The sequence below is a fragment of the Dreissena polymorpha genome, chromosome 4 (genome assembly GCF_020536995.1).
Source record: "Dreissena polymorpha isolate Duluth1 chromosome 4, UMN_Dpol_1.0, whole genome shotgun sequence".
Classification (NCBI taxonomy): domain Eukaryota; kingdom Metazoa; phylum Mollusca; class Bivalvia; order Myida; family Dreissenidae; genus Dreissena; species Dreissena polymorpha.
In genome coordinates, this window is record NC_068358.1 from 47,657,004 (window position 1) to 47,675,126 (window position 18,123).

Below are 18,123 nucleotides of genomic sequence, written 5' to 3' on the forward strand. Positions count from 1 at the left end.
CTTGGTTAGGTGATTATGTCAACATTTTTCACCAGATTAATTCTTTCCAAACTTACAGTGTCTTCATGTCAATGAGCATTTTTACCTCATTTAAAATGAGAAACATCGGGACAATAGGTCCAGAATTTTTTTCTATTAAATTTGACAAAATAAACAATTTCCACTTATTTAAAAGATTTCACAACTTTCGTCTGAATCTTTCCAAACTTGTTAAGTGTTTTTATATCAGTATTACTCGAACCCTATTGAAAATGATGAATATCGGAGCAATAAATCTATTATGATCTTTTACTGAATTTCAAAGTATTGTGAAATGCAGCTTCTTTATACAATTTACAGTTTTCATTCAATTTTTTTTCAAACTTTTACAGTAATTTCATATCAATGAGTACTCAACCCCTATTGTAAATGAGCAACGTAAGAATAAGATCAGAATCATCTCCCCTTGAAGTTGAGAAAAATATGAAATTACGCTTACAAGATGAAGCAGATTGTTTAAAACCTACACAGTTCTGTTCCATTAATGAAAACTGCACACGGATACCAGTAAAAAAAAAAAGAAACCAATGTAAATAAAATGAACTATGAAATATTTGGGAGTTACAAAACAAAATCATAGATAATGGTTATTTGGGGGTTATAACACAACATTATAAATAATGGTTATTTGGGGGTTATAACTCAAAAAAATATATAATGGTTATACTAGTATCTTTTTCTATTTTGTTTAAAATAATCAGCCAATATATTAATATTTACAGTAGAAAAAAATCGTTCCATGTAACTTCATTGAGTGCCTTTTACACTGAAATTCCCGACGCCCTTCGATGCTTTGCATCAATACTTATCTTGTTTAACTTTTTTAATAAAAAAAATATAAATACAATATAACTAAACCATTTCCTGCTTTGAAGCAAAGAAAAATTGGCTATTTGTAACCAGCTTTTAACCAGAACAGCCTGCAAGTACTCGCAGTCTGTTCAGGTTTTATGCTGTTTGCTCCTTATCAGTACCTTATGCTTGAAAATGAAGCCTATATAACTTGCATCTACATATAGTAAGTAAGGTCTTAACTTGAATTTGTTTTTTCAAGGGACTACAAACCCATCAAAGTGTGTTACTGATTGTAAAGGGTCTATAACATTTTCAGACTGCCATCCTGTTGCTGCGTATTGACGACATTGTGTCTGGCACCAAGAAACAGATGGATGCCCTAAATGCGCCCTCTGGTGGAGGTCACAGTGCCCCACCCCCACAGGGTGGCGAGGGGGGTGAAGAATAATCTCCATGGCAACCTGAACTTATAGGACTTTAATATTAAACAAATTGTCTACAAGGTGTACTTTTTTAATTTATTTGAATTTGAACAAAATGTGCTTGATATTGGAAAGGTTTAAGTAAGGCACCATTGAAATTGTATTCCGTTTGCAATAAGATATTGTTATAGTGTTTTCTTTGTATTAAAAAATGAAGGTATTTATGATTGATTTCCTTAAATGATCATGGCAGGTAAATGAAGAAACCATTTGTTTACCTTACTGTCTATAGCATTAATGCTTATTGAATATTTTATCATTTTAAAATGCAAAATGGTTATGCATTATACTGAAATTGTCACACAAAAGTATTCATTTTATTGTACTAACATAAAACTGTGCTTTTTTAGCATTTTTGTAATAAACATTTGAAGCTTGTGCTTACGAATTGTTAACCTTGGACATTTTGGATTCATTTACCTGTGGGTAGTAAGGATGGCCTGAACTTGATGATCGCCTTTCTAATGGAATAGTGTTTCTTCTCCATTTAAATTGGAACAATCTTTATGAGGACAAAAGGTGCTAGTTCTTCCCACAAAAAACTACATTGTATTTAAAAGGGTCTCAATAAGTTGAGGATTATGAAACAAATGATGAAAATAGTTTCAATTCTTATAAGCATTGTTTTAATTAAATAAATAGATTAAGCTGTTATACGCTTTTTCATAAATAAAGAGAAATGTATGCAGAAAAAAACTCTTTAGTGATCGTTTTAAAAAAAGGAACCATTATATCAGCATTGGAAAATGATTCGAATTTATTATTTTAAGCTAACTGCTTGTATCAAAACAGTTATTTTGGTTTCTTATTTAAGTTTAACTCTTGTTTTTACTAAGCTTATGTGGGGACTTGTGTCACACTGTGCAAACAGCCGGGACTTCATGGTTTTTGATGTGCATGTCTTGTAAATAACTTGAGTACAGGGCATGCAGTAAAATAAATGTGTGAGTAATTGACAGTCTGTTTGTCCTGGGACTTCTGAAATTGCTGTCATGTAAGTTTCATCATATCTGAAAGTAAATGCAAGCCTTGTTCATAAAATGTAAACAGTTTGGGTCGCACCTTTGACCTCGTAACAAAATATTGGTAAATCTTGTGGCATATGGTCAAGAGAAAAGAGCAAAATGATGTTGTATTTTAATCTTTATTTTATATCTAACATAAATGAACGACATATAATGTGGTCATCTAAGAATATATGCATGATAAAGGCACATTAGCATACTGTGTAAATCAATGTTTAATTAATAAATTTACTGAAATGACTAGACAGATATACCACAGAATTTGAACTAACTGAGAATATGTGATGAAACTACAGGCACAACTATGAAAGATGAAAGCTAACAGAAATGCAACAAGTTTTTATTACAAGTTTACTACAATAATTATAATATTAACTACTGTAACATAAGTGACTTAAAAAACACTGAACCGTTGCCCAAGGAAATGAGTCATTTCATTTTATATCGGACTTAAAACACACAATATGAATTGCACAGATTATTTATTTTCAGTAAAGTTTTGCCATTTTAAACTGTCATTTTACTGGCCATATCTTCACAAAATGGATTAAATACAAAATAGCTTTTACCTATTATGTTTAGTACATGATTTTTTTGTATACAGAATTTCAGTCATAACACAGCAGTCATTTAACACTTCCTTACAAAGCTTAGCCGAGTTCACCTGTACAAAGTGCACATACTGGTGCGTTAACTGGTCACTGATAAATGCCATGCCTACATCAATGGAAGGGGGAATAAAGACTCATGCCAAATCCCCACAAAAGTTTTTTGACATGGTTAGGTTTAGAACTCGTGTTATCGAAACGAAATTAATAGTATGTGCTGTACAAACTATTTTAAGAGAAAGTAAACTCGTTCCAATAAGGACTGCGTTAGATATACAATTTTGGACTATAAAGTATTGTTAATGGTGAGAATAAACCTAAAAAATGTAATAAATAATATTTGATTTTAGACATCACTATAGGCTTGCATGACAGAACACAAACAAGAGCACCACATAACAGGTGCCACACTCGGCTGAGAAAGCTTGTCAGAATTTTTTTTTTTTTAGAGGTCACAGTGACCTTGACCTTTGACCTAGTGACCCAAAATGAGTGTGGCATGTAGAACTCATCCAAGGTGCATCTACATATGGAGTTTCAAAGTTGTAGGTGGAAGCACTTTGATTTTAGAGCCAATGTAAAGGTTTTAGCACGACACCGGCGGACGGCTGACGACGAGCAGGCTATGACAATACCTCGGGTTTTCTCAGAAAAAAGCCTCGCTAAAAATTAATATACACAAAAATAAATCAATATCAAAATAATATAAACAACACCAAATTGTTCAATATCACAAATGTTTTAAATAATACGACGTATTTGTACACAAAATAACTGAAATAAGTATAAACTAGTTCTAAGGCAAAATACACACCGCAAAATTAACAGTAAAATCTATTTACTTTAGTAAAACTTTTCAAAAGTACTTAAGTACAATCTGTTATCTAAACAAATTGAAGACAACAATATTATAAATAGTGTCTAGAATATAACAAACCAAACTAAACCATGCAATAATAACATGCCTTTTAAAGATTAGGGAGCACAAGAATTGGGTCAATGTTCTGTACAGCACAATCAAATGAATGAATCCTAAGCAAGAAGCAGTATCAGCCAAGCCACATTGATGATGATGTCTGGAACCAACAACATCAGCACTCTCTAATGATCTTTTATCAAGTACAAATAAGGCACAAAGGACACTGAACGATGCAAATAATTCCTGCAAATAATAACTTAGGCTGTGAAGTTTACTCTTCTATTTAATATAAATGCTACATTTTGCTTGAACTTCATACCTAAATATAACTACTCATTCCAAATATACAAAAGCACTTTACAATGTTCATACTTGTAATAAATTGACATCTACACATCAAATTAAGCATGAAAAAGTGTTTAAGTTACTTATTGCCATGTCATTGCACGAAAGCCATCCATCTGGAAGAAGTAAATGAAGCATTATTATGTGAAACTGTTCCACATTATAGATGTTTTTATCACAGTCACAAGTAAATATAAATTATGCTATGTGTTCAGTCAAACAAAAATGGAAACATTATTTAGAACCAATTTAAACATGAGTTTTTCCATATGTATTATGTTTAAATACAGTAGCACCATGTAATCATATTCCATCAAATACATGTAAAATGTTGCTGGTGGTTTTAAATTATTATGCATGTATTATAGAAAAACATAAATTAAGCTTTGATGTTGTTGAATTTGTCATTGAAAGTCGCCAGACATAACTAAATTATCTAAATGTTTAATAAGTTTTTCACCTATTCACTACGACATTCATTAATTTAAAATTGCATAATTTTGGTTGTTTTTTGTTAACTAGATGTTTGGAACATTAAAAAAAGTTAGCATCAGCAAATCAGGACACTATTCGAACATGATTTGGCTGCAATTAGAACATAAATAACCTGATGCTTCATATAAAACCAATATTAGCTGTGCTCTGAGAAAACCGGACTGGATGCATGTGCACTAATTGTCGTCTCGGATAACCCTTTGCATGCTGGGAAATTTGTAGTCTGCTAAAATGTCTTCTGCTGAATTTCTAAAATTAGCATTTTCTTCGATTTTTTCAAAGAATACTATCAGAATAGCAAACAGTTTGGATCCTGATGAGACGCCACGTTCTGTGGCGTCTCACCTAGATCCAAACTGTTTGCAAAGGCCTTCAAAATTTGGTTCCAGCACTGAAAGAGATAAGATTGTACAGTCTGACATATAGGCTCATCAGAATAGCTAGCGTTTTGGCATTGTCATGATATACAGGTGTTATTTACAAACATTTACGGTGCTATATGTATTCAGTGTGTTTATGAATGACAGGAATGTTTTTTCTTCGAAAATATCTCAAAACACAAAAAAATATAAGTTTGTGTAGACTTGTGTGTTTGAAAATATTGTGTTAAACAGTTAAACAAAATAGAAACTGTGTTTAACAACAGCTGATAAATATTGTTGCATAGAAAAATGCCAATAACTTTTCTATCACAAGGCTACTGACCTTTATTATTGCACAACAAATATCTGGTTTTGGAAACACTTGTGTATCATTATTGAAAACAAAAGAATGATAACAAGGTCCTACACAAGGTAGACACAACAAAACCTTATTTCCATGTCAGAATTAAAAAGATTATGTCTTATAGAACATAACTTATCATTGTTCCACTAAAAATCACAAAGAAAAAACTACCTTGCAAATTGCAAGATAGATATTCCTTACACGAAAGTATAAATAAATGGGAACATTCTTTGAAATCTTGTTACGAAATATGCTTGAAATTGTCATCATTGAAAAGCATTATAACATAAATGAAACTTAATCATCTGTATGCATAATGAACCTGGAACCATTCAAGTATAATCTTGTTTTTTTTATAATTAATTATCATAAAAATAAATCTTCCTGACAAGAAAACAAATCGTGATCGGCTAGTGGACAAATATTAATGTTTAGCCCTGATTAAGATCGTCTTATAGCCCACACACTATTATTACAAAGTGAAATAGTAAAAGTATACATATTGGGTTATCATAGAATGCAATGAATGAAAGTTCAGAAAGTTAAAACCATGGTCAGAGACGTACCGGTAGATAAGGTTATCTACGTCTCTGCCATGGTGAATCATACATGTATTCAATTTTCTGATATGACCTCAAAATGAGAAAACAAACACATCTTAATATCTAAACTAAAAGCACCTTTCAAGATAGTTTATACAACACAAACTGGTATTGAACATGTTTCATTACCTAAAAAGGGAATCCACAAATAAGTATGCAAGCTATACATAATGCCATCTTGCCCGGGGCTCCCCCTGGCTGAAAGTTTACTTGAGCCACCTTAAAACATAGTAATTATTTTCAGTATGGCGGTTTTATGCAGAAATTCTTGTAGCCAAATACAATTTTCTTGAGGCAAATTTGCTAATTTGTAGCCTTTGGCTAATTTGGTGAATGGCAGCGCAAGCCCTGTTGACATTTCAAGAGTAATAACCTATTATGGTTATGTACAGGAAAACAAACCAATATAGAAAAAACAGCTTACAAAACTACAATCATATACCAGTATATGTAAGTCTGTAAGACAAAACTTAACCCTTTCCCACTCAGAAGCAAAGTGAAAATGGCTATATGCAAACAGCATAAAACCAGAACAGCCTGCGAGTAACTCGTAGTTTGTTCAGGTTTTATACTGTTTGCTGCTCATCAGTATCTAAGGGTTGGAAATGAAGCCTTTAAAACTTGAATTTAGTTAGAAAGGTATTTAATTAAATTTAACTTTTTATAGGACTACAAATGCGTAAAATACATATCTAAGTGGTAAAGGACTAAAACATGTACTGATACGACCAGACTAAGTTTAAGCTTCCCCATTCCTCCACTTTCTTGAACCACTCTGAAATGTTACTTGCTTATTACATATTATACAATGGTCATAAAACAAAATTGTTTAGGTAGATGGCTTAAATGCATTTCAAAGCTCAATTCTTACAAAATACCATCTCAGAGAAAAATATCAATAACAATTTACCAATAACGAATTAATTCACACAAAAAACTGAAACAAATAAATAAATTTAAAACGAAAGAACATAAATCATTTCATTAATCTCCACTACTGGCAGTGGGTGATTTACGCTTGAAAATGTTAAGTCTACTGAATAAGGCGTGCATGCGCTTCTTTCTGAGTCGTTTCTTAGCAAGTCTCTCGCTCTCCACAAGTTCATCGTACTCTTTCTGACGGACTTCTCTCACTATGCCGTGAAACACGTCGTCAACGCACTGGCGATTAACTGCCGACGTCTCAAAAAATGGTGCGCCCAACTGCTCTGCTAGTCGTCGACCTTCTTCCGTAGATACCTGACATGCAATAATAATGATATTTTAACCCTTTCACACTTTAAAGCAAACCAGCATAAACCCAGGAAAGCCTGCATGTAACTCACAGTCTGTTAAGGTTTCATGCTGTTTGCTGATCATCATTATCTTAGCGTTGTAAATTAAGCCGTGATAACTGACTAAGCACTTGATTAATTTGAATTGGTAAGGGACTGCCAACGTGTCAAAATGCGCTTTTAAGCAGGAAAGGGTAATTTATTTACTGTTATATTGTACCTGAGAATGTATCATGATAAGTTCATGTGGGGTGTATTATGAGGAAATGAAAATGCAAAAACTAATTTATAATTGTTAACTTATTTATACCTTGCGTTTTTGTTCCAAGTCACACTTGTTCCCAGCAACTATGATAGGCGTATTCTCGTTACATCTGACCCTGTCAATCAGATTCTTGTGTGCAAGGAGCTCGTCAAAGCTCCGACGGTCTGTTATTGAATAGCACAGGATGAACCCCTCCCCGTGACGCATGTACTGCTCTCGCACTGTTGTAAACTCCAACTGCAATCAGAGACATAATATGTTAATACTTTTTCATTAAATAAAATAACACTAATAATTCACTTTCAATATAAATGAAATCACAACCCTAACCAATTAAATTACTTCATAGCATCATAATCATTTTACGAAGAATGACCTTCATCTACGCTATACCTGTACTTATGTAGATAGTATAACTATTACAACAGAACCAGTTACAGAAATTATAATTTACTGTCTGCAAACATCTGCAAACATTTATTACACATACATTTAATTCAATTTATTTGTTATTTTCGTTTCTGATCTGAAACAACCCTTATGTTTAACATTTACTGAATACGATACTCCACCTATTTGGCCAACTAGTTAAGTTACCTTTTTAAGAGACCAATATACTGGTATGCCATTCTCTCAATCAATATACTGGCATGCCATTCAATAAATCGGTTTACTCCCGATTGTCCCACATTTTTATTTTAAGAGTAAAATATCGATAACGGAAAATACAGGTAAGTCGCATATCTGGGGCTCGAAAAGGGGTATTTATTTCGTGTATTTATTTGATTAAATTAACAAAACATAAACACAAAAGTGTTTCTCGATAAATATTTTATTTTTATTTTCTTCCAATAGAGGGAATATAGACACACTTTATTAACATTTTATATTTAATCACCAATCGATTTAATACCTATAAAATGAAATATTAATGTATTAAAAAATCAAACAATCTCAGGTAATTTGTTTATTTAACAATCTCCATTTAATCTTAATATTTCGATTCAAAGCATCAATCATTCAATCCGTTATTTAATCTCCCCTCTGAATAAAGATTCTGTATACTTTAATTCGAATGGCATACTAACACTACTTAGTTATAAGTAACACTGTTATAAGATCAATGAGTATACAAGTATACATATTAAAATACAAATCTGAATCCGTCAAGCATAATGCTCATCCCTTCGTGTTTATTAGTAAATAAATAACGTGGAATTTTGAAAAAAGTGAAGTTAGGTTAATTTATTGATAACGCATGGATATATATTACTGCATGTTTGAGATGTTCAACTGTTATTTAATTATATAAAATAACAGTTTTTATTTATCTTATTTTTTTTTTAAATTTAAATTGTATTTATGTTACAGCAGACAAACAATAGATAATTATCGTTTTATACTTTGATCGTAGTTAATCATAATAAATCCTAGACATGATATTTTTTATACTTGTATTACCCATCTTACGCCTCTTCACACCTATTTGTACGGTGTATTGAATTTCTAAATGTGGGACAATCGGGACGACACCAATAAATCAATATACTTGTATGCTACCTATTATATGCATACATTTATCTCTACTTAGATGTAGCTGAGCATAACCATAAGTACAAAAGGCTTAGTCAACTCTTTGAACAAGATTTATGTAAGACAGGAGGGCAAAACTATAACTATCTTGAAACCAATTTTTAGATCCATGTTAACATGCAGCAAACATCTTTATGTTATCATCCAATTGTACATTAATCTAAGAACAATCACACACACACACACACACACACACATGTTCTGGCTCTCTCATGGAATTACAAATGTACTTGAACAGAAGTTAGGATTAATTGAGATTTGGTATGAACATCACCAAAAGCCTTCACAGGCTAATCTGGGACAACACTTTCTGTCTAAATTGGATTTCCGTTTATGCTTTAAATATCAACAAAATATAAGTTTTTATTCCAAGCACATTTTGACGGCAAAATACATTTACTAGAATACAAAAAGAGAGGTACAGTGTGTTTTTTCAATATTTTTGGAATGGGGCCGGGTCCCTTTGGATAATGAAATTTTGCAGTTTTTTTACTGAAATTGGGAAATAAGTGTTGTTGTATTTGTTCTGCTAACAAAATCCTTCAAACCTGAAAATACAAGTGTTTTCAGTATTACATTTACTATGGTTGAACTTAAATGGATGGGAGATGAACAAAATATTGAGGTCAAGAAAAAAAACATTTTTTTTCTTTTGGAAACCTTCCATTGGGAATATTTAGCTCCCATTTGGGAAAATATATACTTTTTACATTGGGAATGGGGCCGATTACCAGACCCAATTTTGAAGAAAAAGCACACTAAAGTACATACTAGTAAATACCAGTACTACAAACTTTACACATGCTCACCCTGTACACCATCACAAGGAAGCAGGCCTTCATCCGGCCCAAAACTAGTTACATGTTTGAACATCAAATACATACTGGTATCATGAATGATAGCTATTCAATCAACCTATGCCCACAGCCATTTGATCAAGTTGTCCTCACATCATTCATTTGAATGTCAAGCATGCATACACAAATGCCCAATGCTGTCAGTCCCACCCGTTTAATGAGTCAATTACCAGAGTACTAGTATTTGATTTCAGATATTAAGAAAGTATATATCAGTTACAATGCTACAATTTTTCCCATACCACCCGTGTACAGCACTTCCGTGATGTTGTATACATACCTGTCCAGCAGTGTCCAGGATATCCAGTTGTGCTGGCTCTCCATCAATACGGGCCTGCTGTTGATAGGAGTCCTCTACAATCACATGCAAAATATCTGTAGATATTAATCACAGTCATGCAATACAACTGTAGATAATTGACAATCAAGGATCAGGCTGACCAATGGTGAGTTTTAATTTCAGTGGTAAATTATCAAGTCTTTGCCAGTTATGGCACAGGACCATAAAATAGCAGTCACTACGATTTTCAATTTGTCCCATATACATTTCTGTGTCACTTAAGAGTTTAAACTAAACAAAAAAGATACCACTTGAAACTTTATAGAAAGGGGTTACCCTGATTTGTAATCCGTTGACCCCTGGGGCATGGCTAGTGTTATCTCAGGGGCAAGATTGATTTGAACAAACTTTATAAGCCTAAATAAATCACTTGAACCCTCAGTCAAGGCCAGTTTTGACCCACAGGGCATGATTTGAACAATCTTTGTTGAGTTTTTGAAAAAAAATATTTTGTTAGTTTCCGCTATTTAAATTCTGGTGACCCATCATATAGACTAAGAGCTGACCAGAACAGCTTAATCAACTTTGAAGGAGGATGCCCCAAGAGCCATTCCTGTAGAGTTAGGTGAAAATTAGCTAAGCAGTTGAGGAGGAGATGTAGTTTCGTGCAAATAGTAGACATCTAGTGACCAACCACTGACTATTATGGACACTGGAGGGCCATCTAAAACAATAGCTCACCAAGAGCACTTTTGTGAGTTTGTGCTCAGGTGAGCTTACAATATGGTGCAAACTGGTAGTGCATAGTCTTGAAGTACTGTGTTGTACAAGCTGTTACTATGGTAATTTTATATTTCTTTATAAATATTTGCATCTTTACAAAGTATTTAGCTCATAAAACATACCAATTGTTGGATCATGATAATCTGTGAACCGGTGACTGACAAACTGAATCACAAGGGCTGAAACACAAAAGTGACTGCATGTACACTTTTAAACAGACTCGGTACAGGTATTGAAGTATAATTGTACCTTTATAAAACAAGAACATCTGGACAACATAGGCTGAAACATAATTCTTGTGTCCCTAGAAACATTTCATCAAAATAAACCTTGAAGTGATATATGGGATTCATACGACCCCATTCTTGTCATATCTTTTCTTACGATTGCTATACATTTGTATTCTATAAACTTAAGGACTTTAAGTGTATTTAATATATACATGTACCTTGTATATGTCAGGATTGCAATTATTAAAGTTTTCTGAAAATCCCTAATGCCAGAAAATGTTAGTAATCCAAATATATATATTACCTTTGACCTACCATATGAGTGAACTTAGAAAGACAATGATGTATGGTAGGAAGCATAAAACATTAAGATATGAGGGAAATAATAAAATAAGTTATGATGATATAGCTGGAAGATACACATGTAAAAAAATTCTGTAAAATATTAAGTTATATGAAAATCCTAATATCCTACTGGTGTTTTTCCTTCAACATTATGACCTTTGAATGAAACCTTTACCATGAATCCACAGGCCCTGTAGCAAGCTGTACTGATCATGGTCTGTTTTTTGCTACGCCATTTGAAAATCATGCAACGCCAAATATTATTATACTCAAGACAGATGTATGTAACCTTGACATTTGAAATATTCACTTAACTCTGCCCAGAGGGAATATCATTTAACCCTTATTGGCATTGTAGAAGTTACCGATTGGAAATGATATATGGATGGTTGATTTAAATTTAACCAACGACCACTACATGTACATGTATGATGTTTGCCCCAAACATGGTTTTGCTCTATTAAAAAACAGACCCAGTTCTTCCATACAGCACAACATAGTACATGATCATCAATTTATGTACAAATCATACTCAAAAATGTATATACATGTAGACATGTTCTTTTCACAATCATGACAGTACAGCATTATGCAAATGAACTTAACCTAAAACCTTTTATTTATAATAAAATGCATATTATATATAGCCTCCCCAATATTTTGGCTAGTTGTCGTTATATAAATAAAACGTAAAATCCCCAAAAATTGCCGCCCCAAAATCAGATTTTTTTAATCACGGGCCATCAGTGCAGATGCAATGTGTCCCCGTCTGCTCCGAGGTTGCCAATAGTGAAGTGTCAATATCTCTTGTTAGGTGTCATAAACCAGGGGCCCGGGTAAATGTCAATGCGTTAATTGTTTTATTGTTCTTTTCCGTGATTGCATTGTCGGTGTTTTGATTAAGGACAGGCTTTTCTTTAATTTAAATTGATTGCTTTAATTCAAAGGTTACTGCCACTTAAAACAATTTTGAGTAAATATACGCGTGAAAAACATTAATTTGATTGAAAACATTTTTGTTATCTAAGTATAACAGTTATTATTTGATTAGAAATCATTGAAACAATATCATATATGTAATTGTTCAATGTTGAAAATGAGTATTCCTAATCAGACTCGAAATTTTGCTTTTCCTAAGCGTACATTCGGGAAGAAAAGCCAGACCAGCGTTCATACCAATCAAGTTGGTTTGATTCGTTCACATGGCTCCACTACGATGAGGTATGTATATTAGTATTAAATTTTAATTTGCGACCGTTTTTATCTTTTATAAACCTTACGTCGATCTAAATACAAGCGAAATTTAGAAAATAACACAACATACAAATAATACTCATATTGTTGCTTAATAATGTTTTTTAATTATTATCATTAATATTTAACACAAAATTTATTACATCAACAATGTTATTCTTTTCAGAGCCAGGACCTTGCGTCCGCCTCCCCAATGTTTGGAGGTTATCTACGCCCCTGATCACTATCACTCGGGTACTACTTAAATGTATATGTACCCCGGTAGTCGTAAGTACACCTTAATGTACCCCCGGGTATATACGGAAAATATACTATATGTAACAGGTACTTGTCCAGCAAATTAAGACGCTACCTGTGTTTTCATCCTGCAAAAAATTCCGATGTAATAAAATGTGCTACGGAATACATGGAATACGAAACAAATTCTGTTTGAACAAAAACTGCCTCAAGTTGCTTTTTTAAGAAGGAGTTCCGATAATATAGAGGACATTTAACATAATAGTGACATAATTTGCAAAAATAAGTCGACAACGACCAATACTGTCTTAGAATTCCCGGATACATTTCAGTATATATACCGTACACTGAGTACATTTAAGTATACCTAAGAGTACTTGGGGTACATTAAAGTAGTACCCGAGTGTCATTTGACTCAAGGTTTTCATCTCTGATTGTTTTTCTTACATGTATGAAATTGGTTCTTCTTGAATGCTTGAGCTTAATAAAAAGTACAGGGAGTCCACTTAAGAGTGACAGTAGCTGAGGTTTGGATTATTGCAACTATTATGCAATATGATAATTATGATTATGAAACAACTGTTCAAAATAAAATTAGTTTGGTAAATGTCCAATTGTATGTCATATTGAATTTAAATTTAATACACACTATTGTCTTGAAATTCTAATTGAATGACAGTTGAAAACATAATTAATTAATTGCCACTTGATAAAGAAATTAATATTACAATTAACATATTAATTATTATTGCCTAGAAGGCTAGATACATACCACTTTTACCTACTCCACCTTCTCCTAAAATCACTATTTTATAAACCCTTGGCCCATTTCTGCTGCTTGCAGTTGAGGACGTTGAAACCTTTGGTGTGGTGCTCATGTTTATTTAAGAACGCAATTCACATCTTTCCGACTCCATTTTGTTCAAATTCCTCATCCATGAACAACTCCAAATGTACACATTTTTGGTCTGTGTAAGTGTAAACATTTTCATATATAATTAATTGGTTTCTAAAAATAGCTTTTTATTTTTAGTCTTGTCAGTAACAGATTGGTTCCCGCACTACCACAGTGCGCCATTTGGTGCGCCATTTCTGATACAGCCAGCAACCGGCGAATTCACCTCATCAGCAAGATGGCGAACGCAATGCAACAGAATGTTCAAACATGGAAAGAAAAGCTTGACAAAGCCTTGCACGAGAAGAACTTTTTTACCGACCTATTAGAAAAAGTAGAAGCCAAAACTGGAGTTCGTCGACTCTATTTAGCTTTAGGTACGTTAAATTGTAATGGGTTTGACCGGAAATGGTCACTCAAACGTGAAACATCTGTGAAAAAATGTGGCCCCACTCCTCTTAATTTTCATTCTTTAAACCTATCTATCAGTTGTAAATAAGGTCATGGAAGTCACAAATTTCGTGTATGTGTATAATGACGCACATATCAACCATATATATATATAGCCTAAAATGTCAATCTTTATATTTTCTTACTTTACAAACTGAAAAAGTTATGGCAAAGACAGGCAGGATTTGACAGTTGATTTATAGTCACCATTTAACCTCTCCAACAATGCTTTCTAATGCAGAACTGCCTGAAATAGACAGCATTATTATATTGAATGGATCATTGCAGCCATACATGCCAGAATTGTTCATGTCTGTATCGGTAGCTACATAATTTACATTCCATTAAAAACGTTGGGACTTTTGACCAAAAACTGGGACACCTAAAACGATCAATCATGCCACCTTATCTGTAGTCAGTAATCAGTATATTACTTCCAAAACCTCACCATTTCTGGTAAATATTAACAACAAATGTGTTTAAGAATATCATGAACACAGATATTCTCGAATTTTCCAGTAGTAAACACGCATGTGCACTATGTGGATGAATCCTTAACATAAAATGTGGGGCGTGCCTCTATTAAACATCCATTTGGGCCAGAGGCATGTGTAATCGTTCAACGTGATGTGCGCGTATCGAGCACTGTTCAGGCTTTTTCCGCCCTATGCCACGGGTCCGAACTTTGGCCCCATTCCCAATGCAAATCTGGTTGTTTTTTTCCCAATTGAAAAAAAAATTCCCAATTTCAAAAAAAAAAAAATTTTTTTTTTTTAACCTTAAAATATATAAGTTTACCTCATCCGGTGTAGAAAATAGAAATATTGCATAATTAAATTATCTGCTGCCTTGAATTTTTTTTTAAACTGTAAAATATGTTAATTATTGTTTAAGACTTTCCTTATTTTCCTCAAAATCCGGCGCTTCGGCGATCGCGCTATTTTTTTCACCTCAAAAAAGGCCAGGCCTTTTCTGCAAATTCAGATTAAAAAACCTGCACTTTCACACATGTTCATAATATTTTGTAAAATTTTAATAATAAGTTATCAAAATAGTCGTTTTTTACCAGTTAACGGCTTCTTTGAAATATAAGAAACACTATTTACATGCGATAATTTTTCCCAATTGAGCCAATTTTGCGATTTATTTTTTTTTCGGGGTTTTCACGACGCGAAATTCCCAAAATTCCAGTGTGGCGTTTTCCCAAAATGGAGCGGAAAAAGCCTGCTGTTTTTATTAAACCAATCATCAATTAACTCTAAATTTGGATTGATGCAATATATACAAATAATTTTCTAATAATCAGTCAAAAATGAAAGTATATTTATGTGAAACATCGATGTGTATCTGTCAGCTCTTAATTTTTATGCCCCCTTTCGAAGAAAAGGGGGCATGTAGTGATCAGACTGTCCATCTGTCTGTCTTTCCGTCACACTTTGCGTTAAGGTTACGAAAAATGCTCATAACTTCTATGTCCCTTGAGATATAACCTTCATATTTGGTATGCATGTGTATATGAACAAGGCCTTTCCATATGCACACTAAATTTTACCCCTGTGACCTTGACCTTGAACTTAGGGTCCGCGTTTAGGTTTCGAATTCTGCGTTTACGTTTCGAATAATGCTCATGACTTCTATGTCCCTTGAGATATAACCTTCATATTTGGTATGCTTGTGTATATGGACAAGGCCTTTCCATACGCTAGTGCTGCAACAATTTACCGGTATATCGGTATATATCGCAATACGCAATACGCATATTGTATTGCGATACGATTTTCGTCATACCGGTTCGAAAATTTTACAAACATGCATCTACATTTCGTTCAGAAAAGCCATCCAAAATAATGATATCAAGGTAAACAAAACAAAGCGGTATTTTGTAAAAATAAATTGTTACGTAAAAATGGCATTCTAAAAAGTCTATTATACAGAGTAGCGTTGTTACATGGGAGCATTTATTCTATGCTTTTAAACGAATTATTGTTGAATTAATTACGCACAACTAAATGTTTCGTTCGATTCTGAAATGAGCATTATAAAATTTGTAATCCGAATTCCAGAAACACTCTTCCGAAATATAATGCCAAAGCAACAATAAAAAGTGCTTTATTCTTTTTCTCAATAAAAAGCGCACGAAAATTATACAGACATGTAGAACGTCGCGTAGAAAGTGTGGGTGTATTTGTGTTGTATAAAACGGGAACATCACGTCAGGCGATTTACGCGTGTTCAGTGGGAAAATAAACGCCCGATTGGAAGTTATTTCATCACATCTTTAAATAGTAACAAATGCCAAAATGTATTTGATATTTAAGAAAATTGGCGAATGTTAGTGTTTTATGTTATTCTTGAGCATTTTTAGCTCATCTATTTTTTGAAAAAAAATTATGAGCTATTGTCATCACCTCGGCGTCGGCGTTGGCGTTGGCGTTGGCGTTGGCGTTGGCGTTGGCGTCGGCGTCCGGTTAAGTTTTGCGTTTAGGTCCACTTTTCTCAGAAAGTATCAATGCTATTGCATTCAAACTTGGTACACTTACTTACTATCATGAGGGGACTGGGCAGGCAAAGTTAGATAACTCTGGCGTGCATTTTGACAGAATTATGTGCCCTTTTTATACTTAAAAAATTGAAAATTTTGGTTAAGTTTTGCGTTTAGTTCCACTTTTCTCAGTAAGTATCAATGCTATTGCATTCAAACTTGGTACACTTACTTACTATCATGAGGGGACTGGGCAGGCAAATTTAGATAACTCTGGCATGCATTTTGACAGAATTATGTGCCCTTTTTATACTTAGAAAATTGACAATTTTGGTTAAGTTTTGTGTTTAGGTCCATTTTATTCCTTAAGCATTAAAGCTATTGCTTTCATACTTGCAACACTTACTAACTATCATAAGGGGACTGTGCAGGCAAAGTAATGTAACTCTGACTGGCATTTTGACAGAATTATGTGCCCTTTTTATACTTAGAAAATTGAAAATTTGATTAAGTTTTGTGTTTAGGTCCACTTTATTCCTACAGTATCAAAGCTATTGCTTTCATACTTGCAAGATTTATGAACTATCATAAGGGGACCGTGCAGGCAAAGTTATGTAACTCTGACTGGCATTTGAACGGAATTATGGGCCCTTTATACTTAGAAAATTGAAAATTTGGTTAAGATTTATGTTTTGGTCCACTTTACCCCTAAAGTATCATAGATATTGCTTTCATACTTGGAACACTCACAAACTATCATAAGGGTACAGTAAAAGGACAAGTTGCATAACTCTGGTTGTCATTGTTACGGAATTATGGCCCTTTTTTGACTTAGTAACTTTTAATATATGGTTAAATTTTGTGTTTCGATCCACTTTACTTCTTAAGTATCAAGGCTATTGCTTTCAAACTTCAAATACTTACATGCTATCATGAGGTTACTGTACCTGGCAACTTTAATTTTACTTTGACCTTTGAATGACCTTGACTCTCAAGGTCAAATTATTAAATTTTGCTAAAATTGCCATAACTTCTTTATTTATGATTAGATTTGATTGATACTTTGATGAAACTACTCTTACCTGACATACCACAATAGACTCCACCCAAACCATCCCCCGTGCCGTCCCCTCCCCCCCTCC

At 33.4% G+C, this 18,123-nt stretch overlaps 3 protein-coding genes across 5 annotated transcripts in view; 2 read left to right on the forward strand and 1 right to left on the reverse strand.

The window, feature by feature from the left end:
* The window catches only part of LOC127880116 (T-complex protein 1 subunit gamma-like), a 38,766-nt gene extending 37,072 nt beyond the window's left edge, over positions 1–1,694 (forward strand). Inside the window, exon 15 of the mRNA XM_052427348.1 lies at positions 1,151–1,694. Coding sequence (XP_052283308.1) covers positions 1,151–1,282 — 132 coding nt within the window. The 3' untranslated portion in view covers positions 1,283–1,694. The remainder of the gene's footprint in view (positions 1–1,150) is intronic.
* A 752-nt stretch (positions 1,695–2,446) lies between these two features.
* LOC127880125 (GTP-binding protein Rit2-like) lies at positions 2,447–14,147 on the reverse strand. The gene is made up of 5 exons (XM_052427361.1): positions 13,927–14,147; positions 11,211–11,267; positions 10,306–10,379; positions 7,621–7,812; positions 2,447–7,275 (listed from the first exon to the last, which is right to left on the reverse strand). Exons 1-5 carry the CDS (start codon positions 14,030–14,032, stop codon positions 7,021–7,023), a joined length of 684 nt encoding a protein of 227 aa, XP_052283321.1. The 5' UTR covers positions 14,033–14,147; the 3' UTR covers positions 2,447–7,020.
* Positions 14,148–14,229: 82 nt separating this feature from the next.
* Positions 14,230–18,123, forward strand: part of LOC127880128 (receptor expression-enhancing protein 5-like) — a 35,141-nt gene continuing 31,247 nt past the window's right edge. The window contains exon 1 of one of the 3 annotated variants that reach the window (XM_052427363.1): positions 14,230–14,426. In XM_052427363.1, coding sequence (XP_052283323.1) covers positions 14,288–14,426 — 139 coding nt within the window. In that variant the 5' untranslated portion in view covers positions 14,230–14,287. The remainder of the gene's footprint in view (positions 14,427–18,123) is intronic. The other 2 variants (XM_052427365.1, XM_052427364.1) reach the window with 2 other exon arrangements.